Source organism: Vulpes lagopus, chromosome 5 (genome assembly GCF_018345385.1).
Source record: "Vulpes lagopus strain Blue_001 chromosome 5, ASM1834538v1, whole genome shotgun sequence".
NCBI classification, from domain to species: Eukaryota; Metazoa; Chordata; class Mammalia; order Carnivora; family Canidae; genus Vulpes; species Vulpes lagopus.
The window spans coordinates 32,287,167-32,306,835 of NC_054828.1; the positions used below are offsets into that span (position 1 = coordinate 32,287,167).

The 19,669-nt window shown below is 45.8% G+C and overlaps 1 protein-coding gene across 2 annotated transcripts in view; it reads left to right on the forward strand.

Annotated features, from left to right (window-relative positions):
* The window catches only part of PRKCE (protein kinase C epsilon), a 492,630-nt gene that overhangs the window by 406,439 nt on the left and 66,522 nt on the right, over positions 1 to 19,669 (forward strand). For both annotated transcript variants that reach the window (XM_041754368.1, XM_041754369.1), the window contains one exon: positions 1,037 to 1,191. In XM_041754368.1, the coding sequence (XP_041610302.1) occupies positions 1,037 to 1,191 (155 nt within the window). The remainder of the gene's footprint in view (positions 1 to 1,036; positions 1,192 to 19,669) is intronic.

The following is a 19,669-nucleotide window of genomic DNA, read 5'->3' on the forward strand; positions in this document are numbered from 1 at the left end:
TTCCCAGGGCCGCCTTCACACATTACCACTCACTGGGGGGTTATTTATTTATTTTTTTAAAAGATTTTATTTATTTATTCATGAGAGACACAGAGAGAGAGAGAGGCAGAGACACAGGCAGAGGGAGAAGCCGGCTCCATGCAGGGAGCCTGACGTGGGACTCGATCCCGTAACTCTAGGATCACGCCCTGAGCCAAAGGCAGATGCCCAACCGCGGAGCCACCCAGGCGTCCACCCCCCTCCCCCCCCACTGGGGGCTTAAAACAAAGTGAATCTATTCTCTCATAGTTCTAGAGGCCAGAAGTCTGGGACCCATGTCACTGGGCCGAAACCAAGGTGTCTCCTGGACCCTGCTCTCTCCTCAGGCCCTCGGGGAGAGTCCATCCATCCTTCCCTCTTCCAGCTTCTGGTAGCTGCCATGTTCTTTGGCTTTGGCCATGTCACAGTCTCCGCCTCTGTGGCCGCGTTGCCTTCTCCCTGCTTCTCAAGTCTCCCCCTGCCTTTCTCTTCTAAGGACACCTGTGATTGCATTTAGGGCCCCCCCTGGTGATCCAGAATAACTTCCCACCTCAAGATCCTTATCACATCTACAGAGTCCTTTCTTTGCTGTCTCAGGTAACATTCGCACGTTAAGTGATTAGGACGTGGATAATTTGGGGGAGCCATTATCCAACCTACCACACATATAAAGGTAACTGGAGCCTCCAGAGGGAGAGACTTACCCAAAGCCACGTTTCAAGGTCATCACAGAGGTCAAAGACCCAGGTCTCCTTTCTGTCAGTTTTGGGCTTCGCCCACTAAACTAAGCTGATGTTCATAAAAGTAAAAGAGAGAAAGAGATTTCAAAGAACACCACGTACCCTAATCCATGTGCTGTCTGGATTATCTCTCTTCTGTCTTGCCATGATTGGGTGCTACCGGGGTTCACCTACCGCTGCACCTTCTTCCCCCCTGACTCCAGGCTCAGGACACCCTCTGGCTTGTGTGGGCAGTGGCCGTGGAATTACCTAAATGGCATTTTCTGCTCTCCTTTCAGGACCGCCTCTTTTTCGTCATGGAGTATGTAAACGGTGGAGACCTCATGTTCCAGATTCAGCGCTCCCGAAAATTCGATGAGCCTCGTTCCCGGTTCTATGCTGCAGAGGTTACGTCAGCCCTCATGTTCCTCCACCAACATGGAGTCATCTACAGGTAGCTCTTCCCTCCTCCTGCCTTCCCTGAAAGCGAAAAAACTAAAGAATTCTCCAGACACTTGAACTGACTTTGGCTCCTGCCCAACTGGTCTCTTAGCAACCCGCTTTAGATTAGTTGTTTGTTCTAATTTGCTCACAGAGGACTTTTTTGGGGGCTGTTTATCACTGTGAATGTTAATATTTGAATAGCCTCAGGAGATCTGACCTGCTGTTTGTGCCAGTTTTGATCGAAAGCCCAAGCATGACATTTTAGAGGCTTGGCGCCCAGCAACCTTGGAGTGACCTTCATCTCTCTCTCTCCCCCACCCTCTTCCTTCAACATCAGGGGCATTCTCTTTACTTTTTCCTCCTGTGCCATGAACTTCCTCCCCTTCCCCACCTCTTGCCACTTCCTGAGTTTGTTTGGCTTGGTAGTCTCCAGCAGATAGAATGGAAGGAGGAGGAGTTCTGGGGGGGGGGGAGGGTCCTCTGGGTTTATGATTCAAGGAGGAGGGGAAGGGAAGGGGAGCTAGACAATATCCAACAGGAAGTTACTGCAGATCATCCAGTCCCTTACTGCCGCCCTGTCCCCCTTCCAAGAAAACATGGAACACACACACACACACACACACACACACACACACACACACACACAAATTTTCCAGTAAGGGAGCAGGGCTATTTACGCAGGCTCTTCTGTGAGGTCAGGAATTCTGGGAGGAGTAAATATTTATAATTAGCAACAAGGACACTAATGTTCCTTAAGATTTTCTCAATGGCTGTCAATTTCTTGACTTGATTTTTGCTCCCCCCACCTTTTTTTTTCTGGTTGGGTAGAAGAATAGCTGGTTGGGTTCAACCCAGAACTTAGTCACTAGAACCTTCCTGACCCTCTCCTGGGAGCAGTACTCTGATTAAATGCTCATCGAGGGGTTCTGACCAACCCTCACTTCCTTTTTACTGACGACCCTTAGTTTCCTGAAGTATGCGTCTCTCTGCTCAATAATAGTCAGTGCCTCCCCCTGGCCTACACAATAAAGTCTGAACTTCACAGCCTGCCGGTCACGGCCCTCCACACCGCGTGTGTCCATGTGTTTGCTGCCTATCGCTGCGTAACAAAATACCACAGACTCCAGGGCTTCAGACAGAACCCATTTATTATCTCTTGGCTTCTGTGGTCCAGGAGTTCAGGCACGGTGGACCCTGGCCCTTGGCTTGGGACCTCTCTGTTGTGATCAGGGTGTCACGCTGCATGCTTGTCTGAAGTTTGGGATCCTCTTCCAGGCTCACGTGCTAGTGGGCAGACCTCAGCTCCTTGCAGCACGCGGCTGGCTTCTCCAAGGCGAAAGCCTTTCAAAGACAGAGCCTTTCCTGCTTGGAGTCTCTAGCTTCAGGGAAGGCTTGGACCCTCTTTTAATAGGATCACTTGATTAGATTAGACCTCCCCAGGATAATCTCCCAATTTGTTTAACTCAAATGATTAGGGACCTTTATTTCATTTGCAAAATTCCTTTGCCCTTTAACGTCACATTATCGCAATAGTGACATCGCATCACCTTTTCCACGTTCTTTTGGTTATTCCAGATGCGACTGTGCCAGAGTGAGACTCATTGGGGCTCCACTTCGGTTGTGTCTGCTACAGTGTGGCACACCTTTCTCTCCTCACTCCTCACAGCACCTTGTTTCGAGCCCACCAAGGCTCTTCTTTTTTCTCAAACTCACCTGCCAGTTCCCAGGGTGCCTGTGCTTATGCCCCCCTCTGCCCTCCTCTGTCCAGCCCAGAGGCCTCACACAACACTGCCTGCCTGCCCAAAGCCACAGCAAGTTTCTCCACCACCCACACTTCCATTTGCAATCTGGGAATGAACGGGGTTTGAGATTTTTGTTGCTGAGCCTACCACCGTCCACCTTGTGTGAACGTTAGGCATCGCTGTGGATCCCTCACTAAGTTGCAAACTCCCTTAAAGACCTTTTTTTCCTTAAATCCCTCAATCATCTTATTTTACATGCTCTTCTTGTCTTACGCAGAGTAAATAGTCAACAATAGTTTCATAGTTTTCATAGTTTCATTACTATGAAACCCTAATCTCTGCCCCCGAAACAACCCACAAGCCAGTTCGAGAAACAGGAGTTAGGTATATGAAGGGCCCACGCATACTACAAGCAGTGCCTTGTTAGGTGCCAATGACAGGAAGAAGGATTGCTATCCTTTGAGACATCACCCCCACTCCTCCCCCATTGCAGTGGGTATAATCATCCAGCTTACTAGCAGGGATTCAGAGACTTCTCAAGTAGCTTGCTCAAGGCCCTACATGGTCAGTTGCAGACCTAGGAAACCTAAGTGACTGATGAGCTCATGCTATACACCATGACACCTGTCACCCTGCCATTTCAAGTCCAAGTCCAAACTCTTTGGCTTGTCATTCCAGGTACTCTAAGACTCACCTCTCTCTTACACATCTATGTCTCCCCTTACTGCTTCCCTCTCATCACACCTGTGAACATTTGTGCTCTGTCAGCTTCCAGAAGCCATACTTTCCCCTCCCCTCCACCCACCCCTCCTTCCCACCGCCCTGACCAATCTTCTTCAGTCTTGGTATCACCTGGCCCAGCTGCTGCTCCCCGCCGCCCCCCAACCTCCATTCTCTAAATACTGCTTTTCCCCGGGGCCTTCATCCCTCCTTCCTCTTCCCCTCACCGTTCTGCCTGAGTGATGCCAACATGTGCGTGCTTTCAGATGAGTCCTGTGTGCCACTGTGTGTCACTACATCCAACCCCTAGTTCTCCTCAACCCACACAAGCGCTCCCTCCCAAACCTCTCTAGGGGCCTGACCTTTGGGGCTTTCTGCCTTCTTTCCAGCTGAGTGTGTAGTGTAGTGGTCTGCTGGCCTGACTCCCTCCCTGCCTCTCGGAACCCTGCCCTCCTCTGTGTCCTTGCCCTCCGTTGCCACCCAACATTCCTTGAAAGCATGCGGTTGTCACACATTCCCCTTTTAGCATCCTGCAGGCTCCCTCATGCTCTGGCCCTCCTGTGCACAGCTCTGTGGGCTGGCCACGGCGCAGGAGTGAGTGGTGGATGGTGTCTAGGTGGGCTCTGTGTGGCTGGCTTCAGCCCAGGAATGGGGTGCTTTTTCTACCGGGAGGAGATGGCTTACTATGTCTCTCACAACGATACTGCCTGTGCTGACGGGGCCCTGGCGGCCCCCAATGATCTTGTGACTCTTATCACTGCTCCCTGTAACCATATATCCCACTCTAGATGCTCCAAATTATTTGCCATTCTACCCTCAATACCATTCTTTTTCCTTTCTCTGAGCCTTTGTACCCCCGTCTCTGGAAATCCCTTGCTCCTAATCTGTGTCTTGATCAATGAGTGGTTCCCAGTTCGCATCCATGTTCTGACTGCCTCAGAGTCCCTGGTTCAAAAGGTTTGGAGATTCCATAATACTGGTGGAGGGGAAAGAGATAAGGATACTGGTGAGAAAAAAAACAGCTCTGAGATTATGATCGCTGAGGCTGGGTGATGTGCACATAAAGGTTCACTATCCTATCTATTGTGTCTGTTTTAAATTTACTGTCATTATATTATCTTTTTAAAAAAAGAATAGTAATTCCAGGGTAACATTCCTAGAGTCTTTGAATCAGTAGGTCTGGAGTGAGGTTTAGGAATCCAGATTTTTTTTTTCAAGTTTTTTCAGGTGACTTGGGGACCAGAGATTGAGAAATATTCCAGTCTGCCTCTGAGACTATGTCAAGTGCCTCTGCTATGTGAGGCCTTCCCTGACCACCCAGCCTGTCCTGGGGATCATGCCTTCCCTGAGCAATGTAATATCTCACTGTACCAAGTGTTTAGCAGGTTCCCTTTGCAGAGCTTATGTTTTTACTTAAGATTCCTATTCTGTGATCGAGAGCTCCACACAGGAGTTCTTACCTGGTCGGCCTAGAACAATAGCCTGCTTATAGTTGGTGTTCACTAAGTATTTGTTCTTCTAGTCCGTAAAGCTCCAGAGCCTTGCAATCTGGTGGGTTGCTACCTCATAGGCGTGTGCTTCTTAAAAGTCTGCGTTGGAAGCATTCCTAACTCCTTGACCCTAAAAGCCCCTCGCCCCATTCCTTCCTATCTCATTTTATGGGTTGATGAGGATGATGTGATCTCTGTTTCTCATGTTGCTTTGTGTGAAGCTGCTACAGAAGAGGCTAAGGGGCAGTGTGTGTGCAGCTGCCTAGGGAGGCTGTGTGTGTGTCTCCACCTATTAGCCTCTGGCTGTTCTTAAGCCCAGGCAGAGACCATATTTTGGGTGATACAGGTGCTTATTTGTGAGATTGGCAAGACCAGATTTAGGAGGAGAAAGCTGATTCCTGGAGTGGAGATTGAATTTTCGGCCTTCCTGCTGGAATTTATACATAAACTAATTGGCAGCTAATTGGCCAGCATTCAAGAACTAAGGAAAGAAGTCCTTTCTCTGGCTGATGGCTCACACTTTAAGGAGAGCCCACACTGCCAGGCATTGGCCCCCTTTCTTCTGGCCCTTATCTGAGTCAGAGTCCAGCCTCTAGTGGCCCAGGACACTGTCTCTCTGTCCCCTGCCAGGAGTTCCTAGGACTACTCTGTGTGCTATGGCAGAGGGTGGCAGTGGCTCACTGTGTGCCCACTCTTTCCAGCCATGGCTTAAAAAAAAAAGACCTCTTCCATCTTTACACGCACACACACACACACACACACACACACACAGTGAGAGGTAGAGGTTTTGAAGGACAGGCCTTCTTTAAGAGTGGGTTCAAAGTACTTTCTCTTCCTCTACATCAGACTCGGTGCCTGTCCATTTTCCTCTGAGCTGCTCAGTGGGAGCAGCTGACCCTCAGAGAGCGCATCTCTCTTTATGCAACATGAGAGAGAGATGGTGTGATCCACCTCAGGACAGCTGGGGGCCCTTGGGAAGATAACCAAAGGCTCGGCAGTCAGGAATGTATCTTTGTATTCTTTCAGAGTTCAGAAGTCAGGACCACTGTGGCAGAGGGCAATAAAGAACATGGTCTCTGTCACGCTGGCCAAGCATCTTATTACCATGCCTCAGTGTCCTCACCTGTAAAGTGAGAATGATAATTGTATATACCTATCTCATGAGGTTGTGGAGATTTTGTGATTCAGTAGGCCTAAATAATTTTTGAATAGTGCCTGCCACACAGTAGGTCCTCAATAAAGGTTAACTAATTGTATCTTGATTTTTACTAAAAGGTATTGAAGGAACATTGGAGATCTTTTATCTATCCCAAGCTCCAAAAGGATTCCTTGAATAACATCAGAAGAATGAATTCCTTTTCTCCATCTTATAAAATTCAAATCCTTTTTTTTTTAATTATAAAAGTAGCAGTCCTAGGAAAAACAAAAATTTAAGCAGCAGAGAGGGGCACCTGGGTGGCTCAGTGGTTGAGCATCTGCCTTTGGCTCAGGGCGTGATCCTGGGGTCCTGGGATCGAGACCCACATCGGGGTCCCCACAGGGAGCCTGCTTCTCCCTTTGCCCCCCCCCCTCTCTCTCTCTCTCTCATTCTCTCATTCTCTCTCTCTCTCTCTCTCATTTTCTCTCTCTCATAAATAAATAAATAAAATCTTTAAAAAATTTAAGCAATGGAGAAAGGCATAAACTCAGGTTTCCCTTCACCAACCTTATAGCCACCCAGGGTAAAAGAGCTAAACGGTTTCTAGAGAATCCTTCAAGAACTATTCCTGAGCAAGTTCCTGAACCTCTTTGGAACTGGCTTCCGTTGACCTGGAGCTGCATTGTCTCTTCCACACAGGAGCAAACTGTGATGGCTCCAAATCAGACTAAGGGGATAGAGGTGAAGGATCTGAAAGCAAGTGGGGAATGACAAGGCATTTTACTCATGGGAAGTCTCATTAATGATTAACATCTCACTTTGAGCACTAAAATTTAGTCCTTATCTAGCACAGGGGAAGTTATGACTTCTCCCTTAATTCTTTAGAACTTTCCACGCTTGGGGAGCCACGAGGGGAGAGGTGTCTCTGCCTTGGCCCACTCTAGATCACTCTGTACTCAAGAGGAGCTTAGGAAGGGCTTTCCTTGTTGATGATCCTGTTCATAAAAAAGTCAAATAAGAATGAAGAGCATGGAACAAAGATTTAGGCAAAACCCCTGAGGACCTAGTAAAACTGGATCTTAAATGCCTTGCCCTCAGCATGATGGAAAGACAAAGCCAACAAGGGGAGGCTTGGGAGGGGTTTCCCTGGACAGAGCTGGAGACATACTGACATACCGTGTCTCCCTCCCTGCGAGTCCAAAGGGGATGGCGTGTGCCTAGCCTGGGGAACCGATGCTCAATCCCTGGGATCATCTCCTGCCAGTGGCACAGTTCAGCATTTGTTGACTTGGGTAAGATCTCTAGATAAAGCCTGTGCTAAAAATTGGAAGGTCTAATATTTAGACCCCTGCCTTCTTTCATTACATTCTCAATTTACCTAAAATAAAAGCAGAGGAGGAGGAGGCATTAGAATGATGGTTTCGTTCTCTCTTCCTAGTCTTCTATGATCTGCCCTCAGAAAATCGCTCAGGACCCTCTGGGATCATCTCCCCCCACAGAGTGGTATCCTCTGCTGGCAACATTCCTCCAGCCATTCTAGAGAATGATACTGTGATATAACACTGCTAAGGATATAAGGGCTGACTGTGTAATGGAAAGGTGTCGGGAATCTCGAATGTTAGATCAAGAAGGGCCCAGAGATAAACTACATCAACTCCATTTTCTAGATGCAGAACTTGAAACCAAAAGTGGGCAGGAACTCACTTGAGTTTACACAGTGAGGTACTATAAAGCTTAGATGTTATCTTAATCAATGATATCCATATAGATAAAGATTCAAACCATCTTGCAAGGTGCTTCAACAAATAAAAAGCCGTGTTCTACCCTCCTCCCACTCCCATCTAGTTTCCTCTTCCACAGAGACAACCATTTTCAGTTTTTTCAACTGATGCTTTTGGTACAGACCTTTGTATTTCTGAATAACATGCTTTTTTGGTGACTTTCGTAAAACTTTATTCTAGGCATTATGTACTGACTTTCCACCGCAGAAGTGAGAGTTGGCTTCTTTGCTCCCCTCCCACCTGCTCACTGCCCCGTGACATCCACACTCCCATCCCAACCTCCCATCCTCCCTTCCTTTCAGTAGAGTTCGCTATAATTGTGGTTAAATGGATATGCATTATATAAATTATTATGACTGTGAAGCACTATTTCGAGGGAGCCTGGGTAGCTCAGTCAGCTACGAGTCTGCCTTTGGCTCAGGTCATGATCCCGGGGCCCTGGGATTGAGCCCCACCTAGGGCTCTCTGCTCAGTGGGGAGTCTGCTTCTCCTTCTCCCTCTGCCTCTCCCTCCTCCATCCCCCCACTCCCCGGCACTCATGCTCTCTCTCAAATAAATAAAATCTTTAAAAGAATACTATTTGGAACTAAGCCATGTGGTAAGCTATTACTTTTCCTATACTTTTTCTTTGTTTTCTCTGGAAATAGTAATTATCTCTGTACTTTCTATGTGCTTATTAGTTCAACACAAACTCTACAAATTGTCCACATCTCCCTGCAGGATGTTTCAGTGCAATGGGTACTCTATCAACTTCATGTTCGTGGGTAGCTGTCTCCTGGAGTCCTCCAAACCACTCCGGTCTGGACAGTGCCCTGGCGGCTGCTGCCTAGCTGTCATCTTGGGCTGTCCCTGTACTACTGTCCTCATGCTTCCTTCAGCCTCTCCCTTCTGTGAGAGCTCCTGTCTCTTGTATCCCACATCTCTTTCTCAGTACACTCCCTTGGTGTAATAAAGCAGCCCCAGCAGTCTTTTGAGGACGGGCAATAAATTTTTTAGACTTTCCTTTTATATGTAAAATCATCTTGGGGTACCTGAGTGGGTCAGTTGGTTAAGCATCTGCCTTTGGCTCAGATCATGATCTCAGGGTCCTAGGATCAAGGCCCATGTAGGGGGAAGCCATGGGGAGCCTGCTTCTCCCTCTGCCCCTGCCTGCTGCTCCCTCTGTTTGTGTGTGTGCTCTCTCTCTCTCCAATAAATAAATAAAATCTTTTTAAAAATAAAAAAAATAAAATCATCTTTATCTTACTCTCAAACCTTATAAAGACTTTGGGCTAGGTGTAGAATTCTGGATTGAAATCCATTTTCACTCAAAATCTGAAGGTATAGTTCCATTGCCTTCTACCTCACAGCATTGCTGTTAAGAAGTCTGAAGCTATTTCACTTCATCATTTTGTATGGATCTATTTCTTTTTCCGGGAAGCTTGTTAATGATGTAGCATAGGCCACTTTTCATCCATTGCACTGGGCTCTAGATAGACTTTTTCAATTTAGAAAAACATATCCTTCCATTCTGGAAAATCTCTCTCTTTAATAATTCTTTCTGTTTTCTCTTTCTGGAACTGTCATTTGGGTATTGGGTTAGTCAACTTGGGCTTCATTGTAGGCTAACCTGCCTACCTACAAAGTTGGGGAACACCTGACAGTCCATACTTTCAGAACTTTCCCCTTAGAGTGTTCAGATTACCCTGGGAAGAATCTTCCAGCATTCTGCCCAAAGAGAAAGGACTTAGAGGTCAGGACTATAGGAGCTACATGAGGAGACAGACCTGGAAGGCCCTGCTTCTAGGGTACATGATCCAATGGGCCCCTCCATTTCCAGGTCTGTACCCTGCTGCCTCTCCTCTGCCACCATCCCACCCTGGTCTAGAGACCCTCTCTCTCTCTCTTCTCCAGAGAATAAACCTCTGAGGCCAGGGAGGGGGCTGTGCAGAGTAAAGAAGAGAGTCTGAGTTTGTAATCACTTTTCAACTGACTGTTTTGTCTCTCTCTCTCCACCTTCATCCTCAGAAGTAACTGTCACTGCAAATTCCTGAGCTTTGGGTGGGATGGAGGACGGGAGATTCTACAGTGTAAATGTAACCATTCTCGACTTTCCCCATTGCAGGTTCTTGATTAAGCTCTCTCTCAAGTCTATTTTTTTTTTAAAACGACTTTACTTATTTAGAGTGTGTATTCTCAGTGTGCATGAGCAGGAGGAGGGGCAGAGGGAAAGGGAGAGAATCTCAAGCAGAATCCCTGATGAGTGTGGAGCCAGATGTGGGGCTTGATCTCACAACCCCAAGATCATGACCTGAGCTGAAATCAAGAGTCGGATGCTAAACCAACTGAGCCACCCGGGCATCCCCCTTTTTAGGGTCTATTAAATTGTTTACCATTCCTCCCTTTGCTTTCCAGCTTCCAAAATTATGTTGCTGTTATTTCTTCTCTCCTTCTCCCCATCTTTGTAGGTTTGGGTCTTTGTGTGTAATTTTGGAAAAGAAAAAAAAAATAGCTGTGGCTATGCAAGCCACTCTCTGTATCCAGAAGTCAATAATAATAATAACAACAACAGCCCCAGCATACCACACCAGCAGTGGCAACAACAACCACGGATAGCAAGACCCTTACTTAGCTTTTTTTATAAACCTGACACTGTTCCACACACTCCACACCCAGTAACTCACTTCATCATCACCGCAGCCCCCTGCAGGAGAGCCTGCCATGATCCATGGGATTTATGATCTTTCTGAAGAAGGACATCTTGCCAGATCCCACCCTGCTGCTGCCACTGTCAGGTCTCCCTGTCCCATTGCTGCAAGCTGTGATTTCACACGGGAAGCAAAGTTGTATATTGGAGACAGCACTGGTTTGGACTTGGAGAACGGCAGCCGAATCCTCACTCTACCTCATCTTTGTTATGTTTTCCTGGGCAGGATACTTAAACTGCTTGAAAGGTAGTTTCCTCATTCTCCTGTGGAATTACCCAAGACTGTCTTGGGAATCACGTGAGAAAGCAGTTGCAGACATCCTGAGTACAATCCTTGGCACCTGGGAGGCTCCATACATATTGGTTAGATGAATGGGGGGTGTAGGGCTATAGAGTCAGAGGAGGTTATGTACTGGGTTGTGTCCTCTCCAAATTCGTACGTTGAAGTCCTAATCCCCAGTGACTTAGGATGTGACTGTGTGTGGAGGTAGGGTCTTCAAAGGTAAAAGGTAAAATGAGGTCACATAGGTGGGCCCTAATCTGATATGACTGCTGTCCTTATAAGAAAAGTTGGTTAGGACACAGAAATGTACAGAGGGGGACCATGTAAAGACATGAGACGACCCATTTACCAGTTGAAGAGAGAGGCCCCAGAAGAAACCAATCCTGCCAGTACCTTAATCTGGGACTTCCAGCCTGGGAGAAATAAATTTCCGTTAAGCCATTCAACCTATGGTCCTTTGTTACAACAGCCCTAGCAAACTAATACTGAATTCCTAGCATTGCCACTTACTAATTGTGTCCTAATCTCCCTGAGCCCCAGGTTCCTCACTTATAAAACAGAGCTGATAATAATCAATAAAATAAGATGGTTAAGCCTGTAATCTTGGCATATATTGAAAGACTCAAATCAGCTAACGGACATGAAAGGCCTCTGGAAGCCCTGCAGGCTTGAAGAGGTACAGGCACACGACAATGATGATGGTGCCATAATACTCTTGTTCGAGGGGTACAGGATAGTGGATGTGTGATGTGTGACACCATGTCCCTCATACATGTTAAAGGACCCACCTAGGGCAGGGCCAGACCTCAGCACTGGGTGCTATTCCAGAGAAGGGAGCCTCTTCTTGGCAATATTCCACTACTGTGAGTACTTGAGAGGCCTGGGAAGGGACAAGCAAGTACTCCAGTGACCAACAGGCTGAACAGATGTACTTGCACTGGAAAGCTGTGAAGGTCTGACTCTGGTGCCTCAGACTTCTTGTGCTCCGTTTGCATCCATCCATCTCCATGGGCTCCCCACAACACCTCCACCACCTTATCCCTATGTGACCTGCTTTAGCAAACACACTAAGTTTAGAATTGTGTGTTTCGGTAACGAGTTATTCTGTCCCTGTACTGTGTTGTGTCATTGAAGGGCTTGCCCTCCTGGTAAAGGAATGCTAAATAGCATCAAGAGTTTCTCAGGAGTAGTTGCTGTTCCGTGGGTTCAGGTTTACTTAAATGTGAGATCACCTTTACAGCAAAATGTACTTGTGCAGGGTTACCTGCCAGTAACAGCATGGGGTGAAGTCATTGTGACATGATAAAGGGGAGGGATAAGGAGAGGCAGAGACTGAGCTTGCTTGGGCAGAAAAGCCCAGTTACATTTCTCTGAGGAAGCCACGTTATTGCTGACCTGATCAGAAGCAGAATTCTGATGCTCAGAGCAAATGGGAAGTTTGGAACCAGAGGGAAATTCCTGATTAAATTTGTTTGAGAGTTTCCACTAATAGTATGTGTTCAAAAGGGGAAAAAAAATAGTATGTGTTCAAAAGAAAAAAAAAAAAAAGATCAGGGACCTTGTCATCTATTTTTGTATTTCTCATAATACTTTCCATAGAACTGAGAACCCAATATGGTGGTCAAGGACTTCAGGGCTTGGGCTCTGTCTTCGCTGCTCATTAGGTATATGATTTTGGGCAAGGAACTTCTCTAAACCCTCGTTTCCTCATCTGTAAAGTGGGGTGTCACCTTCCTCAGAGGGGATATGGCTAGAAGCAAACACACATTGATACCTGTAAAGTAACTAATGATTGTGTCTAGTACAAAGTCAGCGCTCACTCAGTATTAGCCATTGTCATTATTGTCATATTATTCTGTTTCACAAGTGGCCAAGTGAATAGCTGATAAGATTCACTTTGTCCGTCTTGAAAATTCCACTGAGTGTATCCTTGTCCGCTGACAAATGGCTGAAAACACCTTGTCATGTTAGAGCTTCCAAACGAAGACAAGTCTGAGGAGGTGGGACCTGCCTTAGGAGGGGGGATTCCTGTTTATCTCTTATAATTTTATGACTATAAAACATGCTCTAGAAAGTAGAAATCTTAGAGCATGTGTTACTGCAGTGCAGCCAACAGTAGAGCCTAAATCCTCCTAGGTGTAGTCAGAGGATTTTGTTTCTTCAGTGCCTTTGGCTAATGATTGAACTACTAAAAATGGGAATTGTCTTAGCAAACAGTGGGTGACTTTACCCCATGGTAAGCAGAGTGCACATGACCATCTAAGCAGGTCCTGTGGTCTCTCCAAGCCCTGGCTGAGTCCAGAATGATTCAGGCTGGGCAGTTGGGGGCAGGGTGCTTCAGCACATGGAGGCCATAAGGGTCACACTTAATTGTCTTTACTTCTTTCTTTGGTCATGTGGTAACAGGCTGACCATTCCTGCAGATTAATTATCATAAAACAAGGAGTTGACGCACTCTCTGGCTCAGAAGCCTGCAATCACTCTCTGTTATCAGGATGATGTCTAGACTACTTCTACCTCTTACCCAAAGCCATCCCCAAGCTGACCCTCTTAACTAGCTTCATCTCTGGGATTTGCGCACATTCTCTGTCTACCCCCACCCCCACCCCATAGCTTTTCAAGTGTTTCTCCTGCCAAGCTCCTCCTCGAATGTTTTCTTAAGCCTGGCAGGTGTCCCCATTGACAGAGTTACACACACTGTACATGTGTTGCCTTGATCCCGAACGTGGATGGCCACAGCAGGACCCCTCCCTCTGCCTTTTCCTGGAATACCATACCTTCTTTTGCACTTTGTATTTTCTCTAACTCAGTATCTTTTGAGATTCGCTTTAGCTTATTTCCCCTGGCCCTTTCCAGCACAGTCCTCCTCCATTTAACATTGTGTCGGTTACATTATATAATAATATTTCTCCATTGTATTGTAACTTTCTTGGTTGAAAGATCATACAGAGAGAGCTTACCCCAGTTACACTAAACTCATGGTTTTGCCCCATGGCCTTTGATTTCTTTGCCAACCCATTCAAATATATCAAGGAAACACCTACGGGAAGGTGGGGGAATGTTATAAACGTATTTGAGCACAGGATGAATTTTCTAGTGGACTTTCTTGCTGGGTCAACATTTCCCTGGGCTCTTTTTCTGTATGCTCTGTCCCTTCCATGAGTCTTTGTATTCTCTAGTATCTGGTTGATGAATCTGGTTGATGATGCACTGCGGTGGAAGGAATCTGGGGCTGGGAATCAGGGCCCAGAACTCTAATAGGCTCTGCCTCAGCCAAGTGACCTTAAGCAGATTCTCCTTTCTGGGCCTCAGTTCCCTACACGTCAGCAGGATTGGTTGATCTAGTGCAATCCTAAAATGTTGGTCTGAGAATGTCTTGAACAGAATCTGAAAATGAAACTCTGGAAAGCACCTCCATATGATCTCAGCGAGGCTCTGGAGGTAACTGAATCCAAGTAGGAAGAGCACCTGGTGCCCTTTGGAAGGGTTCAGAGGAGTGGCCCGCTATTCCCATGATCCCTTGGAACATGAGACGTCATCAGCAGGTGGTCCCATTCACTGCTCTCTGAGTATGAAATCACCATATGTGAGTTCCCCACTCTCATGTCTTCACGGTCCTCCCTCTTAATCAAAATGAATAGTTTTTCAACGCTCTGCTGTAGACAATTTAAAAGTTTATCCCTATAATGGGCAGCCTTGAGAGGCTGAAACCCACCATACAGGCAAGAAGTAGCTGAAGTAGCCCCATTGGGCTGGTTGCTTGGAAAATTGTGGTCCCGTTGGGCCTGAGAATCTCATGTCCATTGGGTCAAAAACCCTGTCAAAAGTGGCACATCTGTCTGATAAAATTTGCTCCCTTACTAGAAATCTGCTAATGTAAAAGCATTCATCCTAAGGGGATTTCTGTTTGGTATATACCTTTTCTTAAGAAGCAACAACAACAACAACAACAACAAAAAAGTGTCGTTTTGAGAGCACTGTGCTTAATTAAGCAGATGCTCATGTATTCAATCAACAACTGTCCAAGTCCCCTTAGCATGTCAGGTGTGTAGGACTTCAAGATGCCATGAAAAGGAAAAGACACACATACTCTGCCTTCTTGGCCCTCAAGTTTGGGTGGGGATGCCAGACAATAAAACAAGCAATAACCATGAAGACTGATAAGAATAATGATAGTGAAGGTCTAGGGAACTAGGGAACCACATAGCACAAATACCTCAGCTCCTTGGAAAAAGTCAAAGAAGGCTTTCTGGGGGAAGTGACCTCTCCCATAGAGGCCCGATGGGATAAGTAGGAGTTGGCCAGAGTAAGAGGATGTGGGAGAGTGAGCCAGGGAGTGGGAACAGGATGTGCAAAGCTCGGGGTAGGGGAACACCAAATGGGCCAGTGGGTCTAAATAACTTCTGCATGCCTATATCTCAGACGACGAAGGGAGGCCTGGCGAGCAGCGAGGTTTGAGGGAAGGCCAGGGTCACCATCCTGTTGGGCCACAGATGAACTGTGAAAAGTAATGTCACTGCACATTAACACGATCTTAGATTGTATGGTAAGTGAAGGCTGTGGAAGAGGACTTGGAGGTCAGCTCCTCCAGTTCCGTCCTTTATAGATGAATAAACTGAAACAAAGGTGGCATGACTTGTCCAGGGGCATTCTGTCTCTTGGTGACATAGGCGAAATCATGAGTTGGGGTGTTTTTTGCTGGTGTGTATTGATAAACTGGCTCTAAACAGAAGTACCTAATTTGTGGCGGATCTCTGTGGTGTAGATATCCTCTCTGTGGGCTGTTCCAAGCCACCCATGTTCTTGGGAATTGAACAGTCTGGTTTCTGACCCAATGTGAGCCAGCCACAGCGTACGAAAGGGAAAGCTGACTATGTGAGCCTCTTTCCAACACCATGATTCGGTGACATTTTGCTGGTGGTTTGAAATCAGCTGTGGAATTCAGCAAATGCTACAGATCAAGGTTTGTTCCCCTGGAGAGCTGTTGTTAAACATTTACCAGCACGCTGCTACAGGAGGAATCTGTAGCTCGAGTTGGGGAGTGCCCTTCAGATCACCCACATCCTTCCTTACTGATTATCTGCCTGCTTGATCTGTCACTGAAAGGGGCCATTTGTCCATTTCTCCCTTCAGTTACAGTTATCTTTTTTTCTAACAATTTTTCTTGAGATATAATTCACACCATGTACAATTCACCCAACTGCAAGGATACAAATCGATGTTTTTGTTTTTTATGTCTTCACATATCACCACAGTTGGCTTTGGCACATTTCTGTCACCCCAGAAAGAACCTCCATTCCTTTTACCCATCATTTCCTCGGTCTCCCAGCCTTGGGCAACCACTTTCCTACCTTCTTTCTCTTTAGGTATTTCATATAAATGGAACCATACAATACGTGGGTTTTTGTGACAGGCTTTCTGCATGTTGGCAAGGTCCATTCATGTTGGAGCATGCATCAATACTTCGTTCCTTTTTATGGCTGAATAGTGTCTCATTGTGTGGAGATAGCACATTTTGTGTATTCATTCATCAGTTCCTGGACCCTGGGTTATCCACCTGCTGCTTTAGATATTGGGGTACAGGTCTTGGAGTGGATATATATTTCATTTATCTCAGTTGTATACGTAGGGGCCACATGGCAACTATGTTGGACTTTCCGAGGAACTGCCAGACTGTTTTCCAAAGTGGCTGCATGGTCTTAACATTCCCACCAGCAATATATGGAGGTTGTAACTTCTCCACATCCTGGCCAACACTTGTTACCGTCAGGCTTTTAATTATACATTGGACTGTATGTGAAGTATGTCGCATTGTGGGTTTGAGTTCTCTCAGTTTTTTTTTTTTTTTTTTTGCCTCTGCTTTAATACTCTGTTATTAGGGCCGTACTTGTTTGGATTTTAGGTCATTTTGAAGCATGGACCCCTTTATCATTATGCAATATGCCTCTTTATTCCAGATAATTCTCTGTACTGTGAAGTGTACATTGTCTGAAATTAATACAGGTGACCCAGCTTTCCTTTAGCCAGTGGTAGTACTAGGTATTTCTTTCTCCATCCCTTCTAATCTATCTGAATCTTTATGTTTACAGCGGTCTTCTTGTAGACAACTTGTAATTGGGTCTTGTTTGTTGTTTTTTAATCTACTCCAACAATCTCTGTCCTTTAATTGGTATATTCAGATCATTGATATAATTGAATTGATATCTGCCATCTTTGTAACTATTCATTACATGTCTTCCTTTTCCCCTCCCCTTTTCTGTTGTCTTTTGACTGAAAAGAACAATTGTCAATATTAATTGTAAGATGCATCATCAAAATTTTTAAGATGAGGGGAGGGGGAATATGCTCTAGAATCTAAGAAACACGATCATAAAACCCCCCTTCCCTTACAAGGAGGTTGTGGGGCTTACATAGGACCATTCACCAGAGTACTTAGCACACTATTTGGTTTGGCACTGAGCACTAGGTATTAACCATTACCATAATTACCGTGTTAGTGTTATCCAATTACTTTGTGGACCTCACAGCTGACTTAGGCACTCTGATGTCATTTCCACACTACAGTTGGAAATAATCACCCTAAATACGTAGGAATATAGATCTGGACTGGGGTTTTTGTTTTTTGTTTTGAAGTCACTTGTTGAGAATATGTTCTCTGGACCTGCTCTGTAGTTCCACAGTGAAACACAGAACTCTGAGGTCAGACAACCCTGTATCTGAATCCCACCAGACTTGTCACTCACAGATGTATGACCTTCGGGAATTTCTAGGCCACTTGAAGCCTTAGTTTCCTTATTTGTCAAATGCTTATATTATATGAATGCCTCCTTCACAGGATGTGGTCAGAACCTAGCAGTTGCTCAAATCATAGATATCATTATTATCAGTTGTCATATCCCTTCCTCTAAACAAAATGCTCCCTGTGCCTCAGTCTCCCTTTTTGAGCTGGAAACTCTAGGCAGGACCTGAGGAAGGGAGAGGGTGCATATATGGATTTAAACATTAGCAGGAGAAATGCCCTGAACCATTGGGACAGATCTCTCCAGGTAGACATGTCAGTGGGGAAAGGGAGCGGGTCTACTTCCTAGCATGCCTCCTGTAGGGGATTCCCTCCCAAATTGGACAGGCATACCTTTGTGGCAAGAAGAGATCCTGGCTGATGCAGGCAAAAGGGGCAATAGGACAGTAACCACCCTTGTCACATCTATCATAAAGCAGTGAATTTTGATGGAAGACCAGCTATAGATTCATGTCAGCCCTGGCTATTGTGGAGACAGGTGATTGTGCTTCATCTCTGCAGTTTTCTCCTCAAGAATATTCTGGATACTGCTACTATTCTTTTTTTTAACTTATTTACTTTTCTCATATATATTTTTTTTCTTTCTTTTTTTTTTTTCCCTGAATCTGAGGTTTTGGTTTAATGGGAATGAACCACTGCCTCTCTCTTCATTCCCTGGACACATTTTTTTTTTCAGATTTATTTATTTATTTATTCATGAGAGACAGAGAGAGAGAGAGAGGCAGAGACACAGGCAGAGGAAGAAGCAGGCTCCATGCAGGGAGCCTGATATGGGACTCGATCCCAGGTCTCCAGGATCACACCCTGGGCTGAAGGTGGCACTAAACCACTGAGCCACCAGGGCTGCCTAGACACATTTTTAATGTCTGAACAATTAGCAGGCTGGCCTTTGGACCCAGATGAGCAGGGAGACATACATTCAGAGAATAACCCTATAGTGCCTGACTGTTTCACAGCAGCGATGGGCATATCAAACAGCATAGAACTAAACATATGCAGACCTAGGCCTAAGAGGAAATTTCTATATTGGACCTAGTTTTCTATGGTGAGGAGTCTTTGTTCATGATTTTTCTGAGTCAAAGCTGCAACCTTTTAGAAGCTGGGCATCATCTGGCTGACATAACTGGAAACAGTATTGCCCTTCCAGAGTCCGAGGCTTCTGGAAGAATCTAAACTCTTTCCCTCAAGAGAGCCTCTTTACTGTTTTATGATTCAGTGAGAATTTTGTGATATACTGACATGAATTTTAAAAATACAATGAATTAAAGCAATTATCTGGGTCGCATAAGCCAAGAAAAAGGCAGGATTTGAAGAAAAAGGATTTGAGGCATTAATAATGAATATCTAGGGATCCCTTTTCTCAAGATTGTATGTTCTAGAGGTCTCGGGAAATCCCATCCCATTGACCTGGACTACTGAGGGGCTGTAGGGATAGTTTCATGAAGCCTTCCAGCCTGTCCTCAGTGGCCCTCCACATGAAGCACATTCCATCAAGTTTTCCATCTGGTGTCCCTCCTTGACCACAGTGGAGGTCAAGCCTTAGTCCTTGGCACTGGGAGGTTATACTTGGATAAAGTGGCAGGACAGTATTATTTCACAATTTATCAACTATCCACAGCAGAACAAAGGCTCCCAGCTCAGCTGGTCACTTCAGACTATTTACTGCCTGACCTTGCAAGCTCCCACAGAGAGGGCCCGTTCCTAGAGACACTGCTGCCCATCTTCTCTGGGTTCCTGAGAGGTCGTGGAGGGCATTGTTATTGGTGAGGGCCTGAAAACCTAGCATCTTGTTGGCATAAAGAAATGCACATTCATAAAATTCAAATCCCCAGCAAACAATGTCCACCCA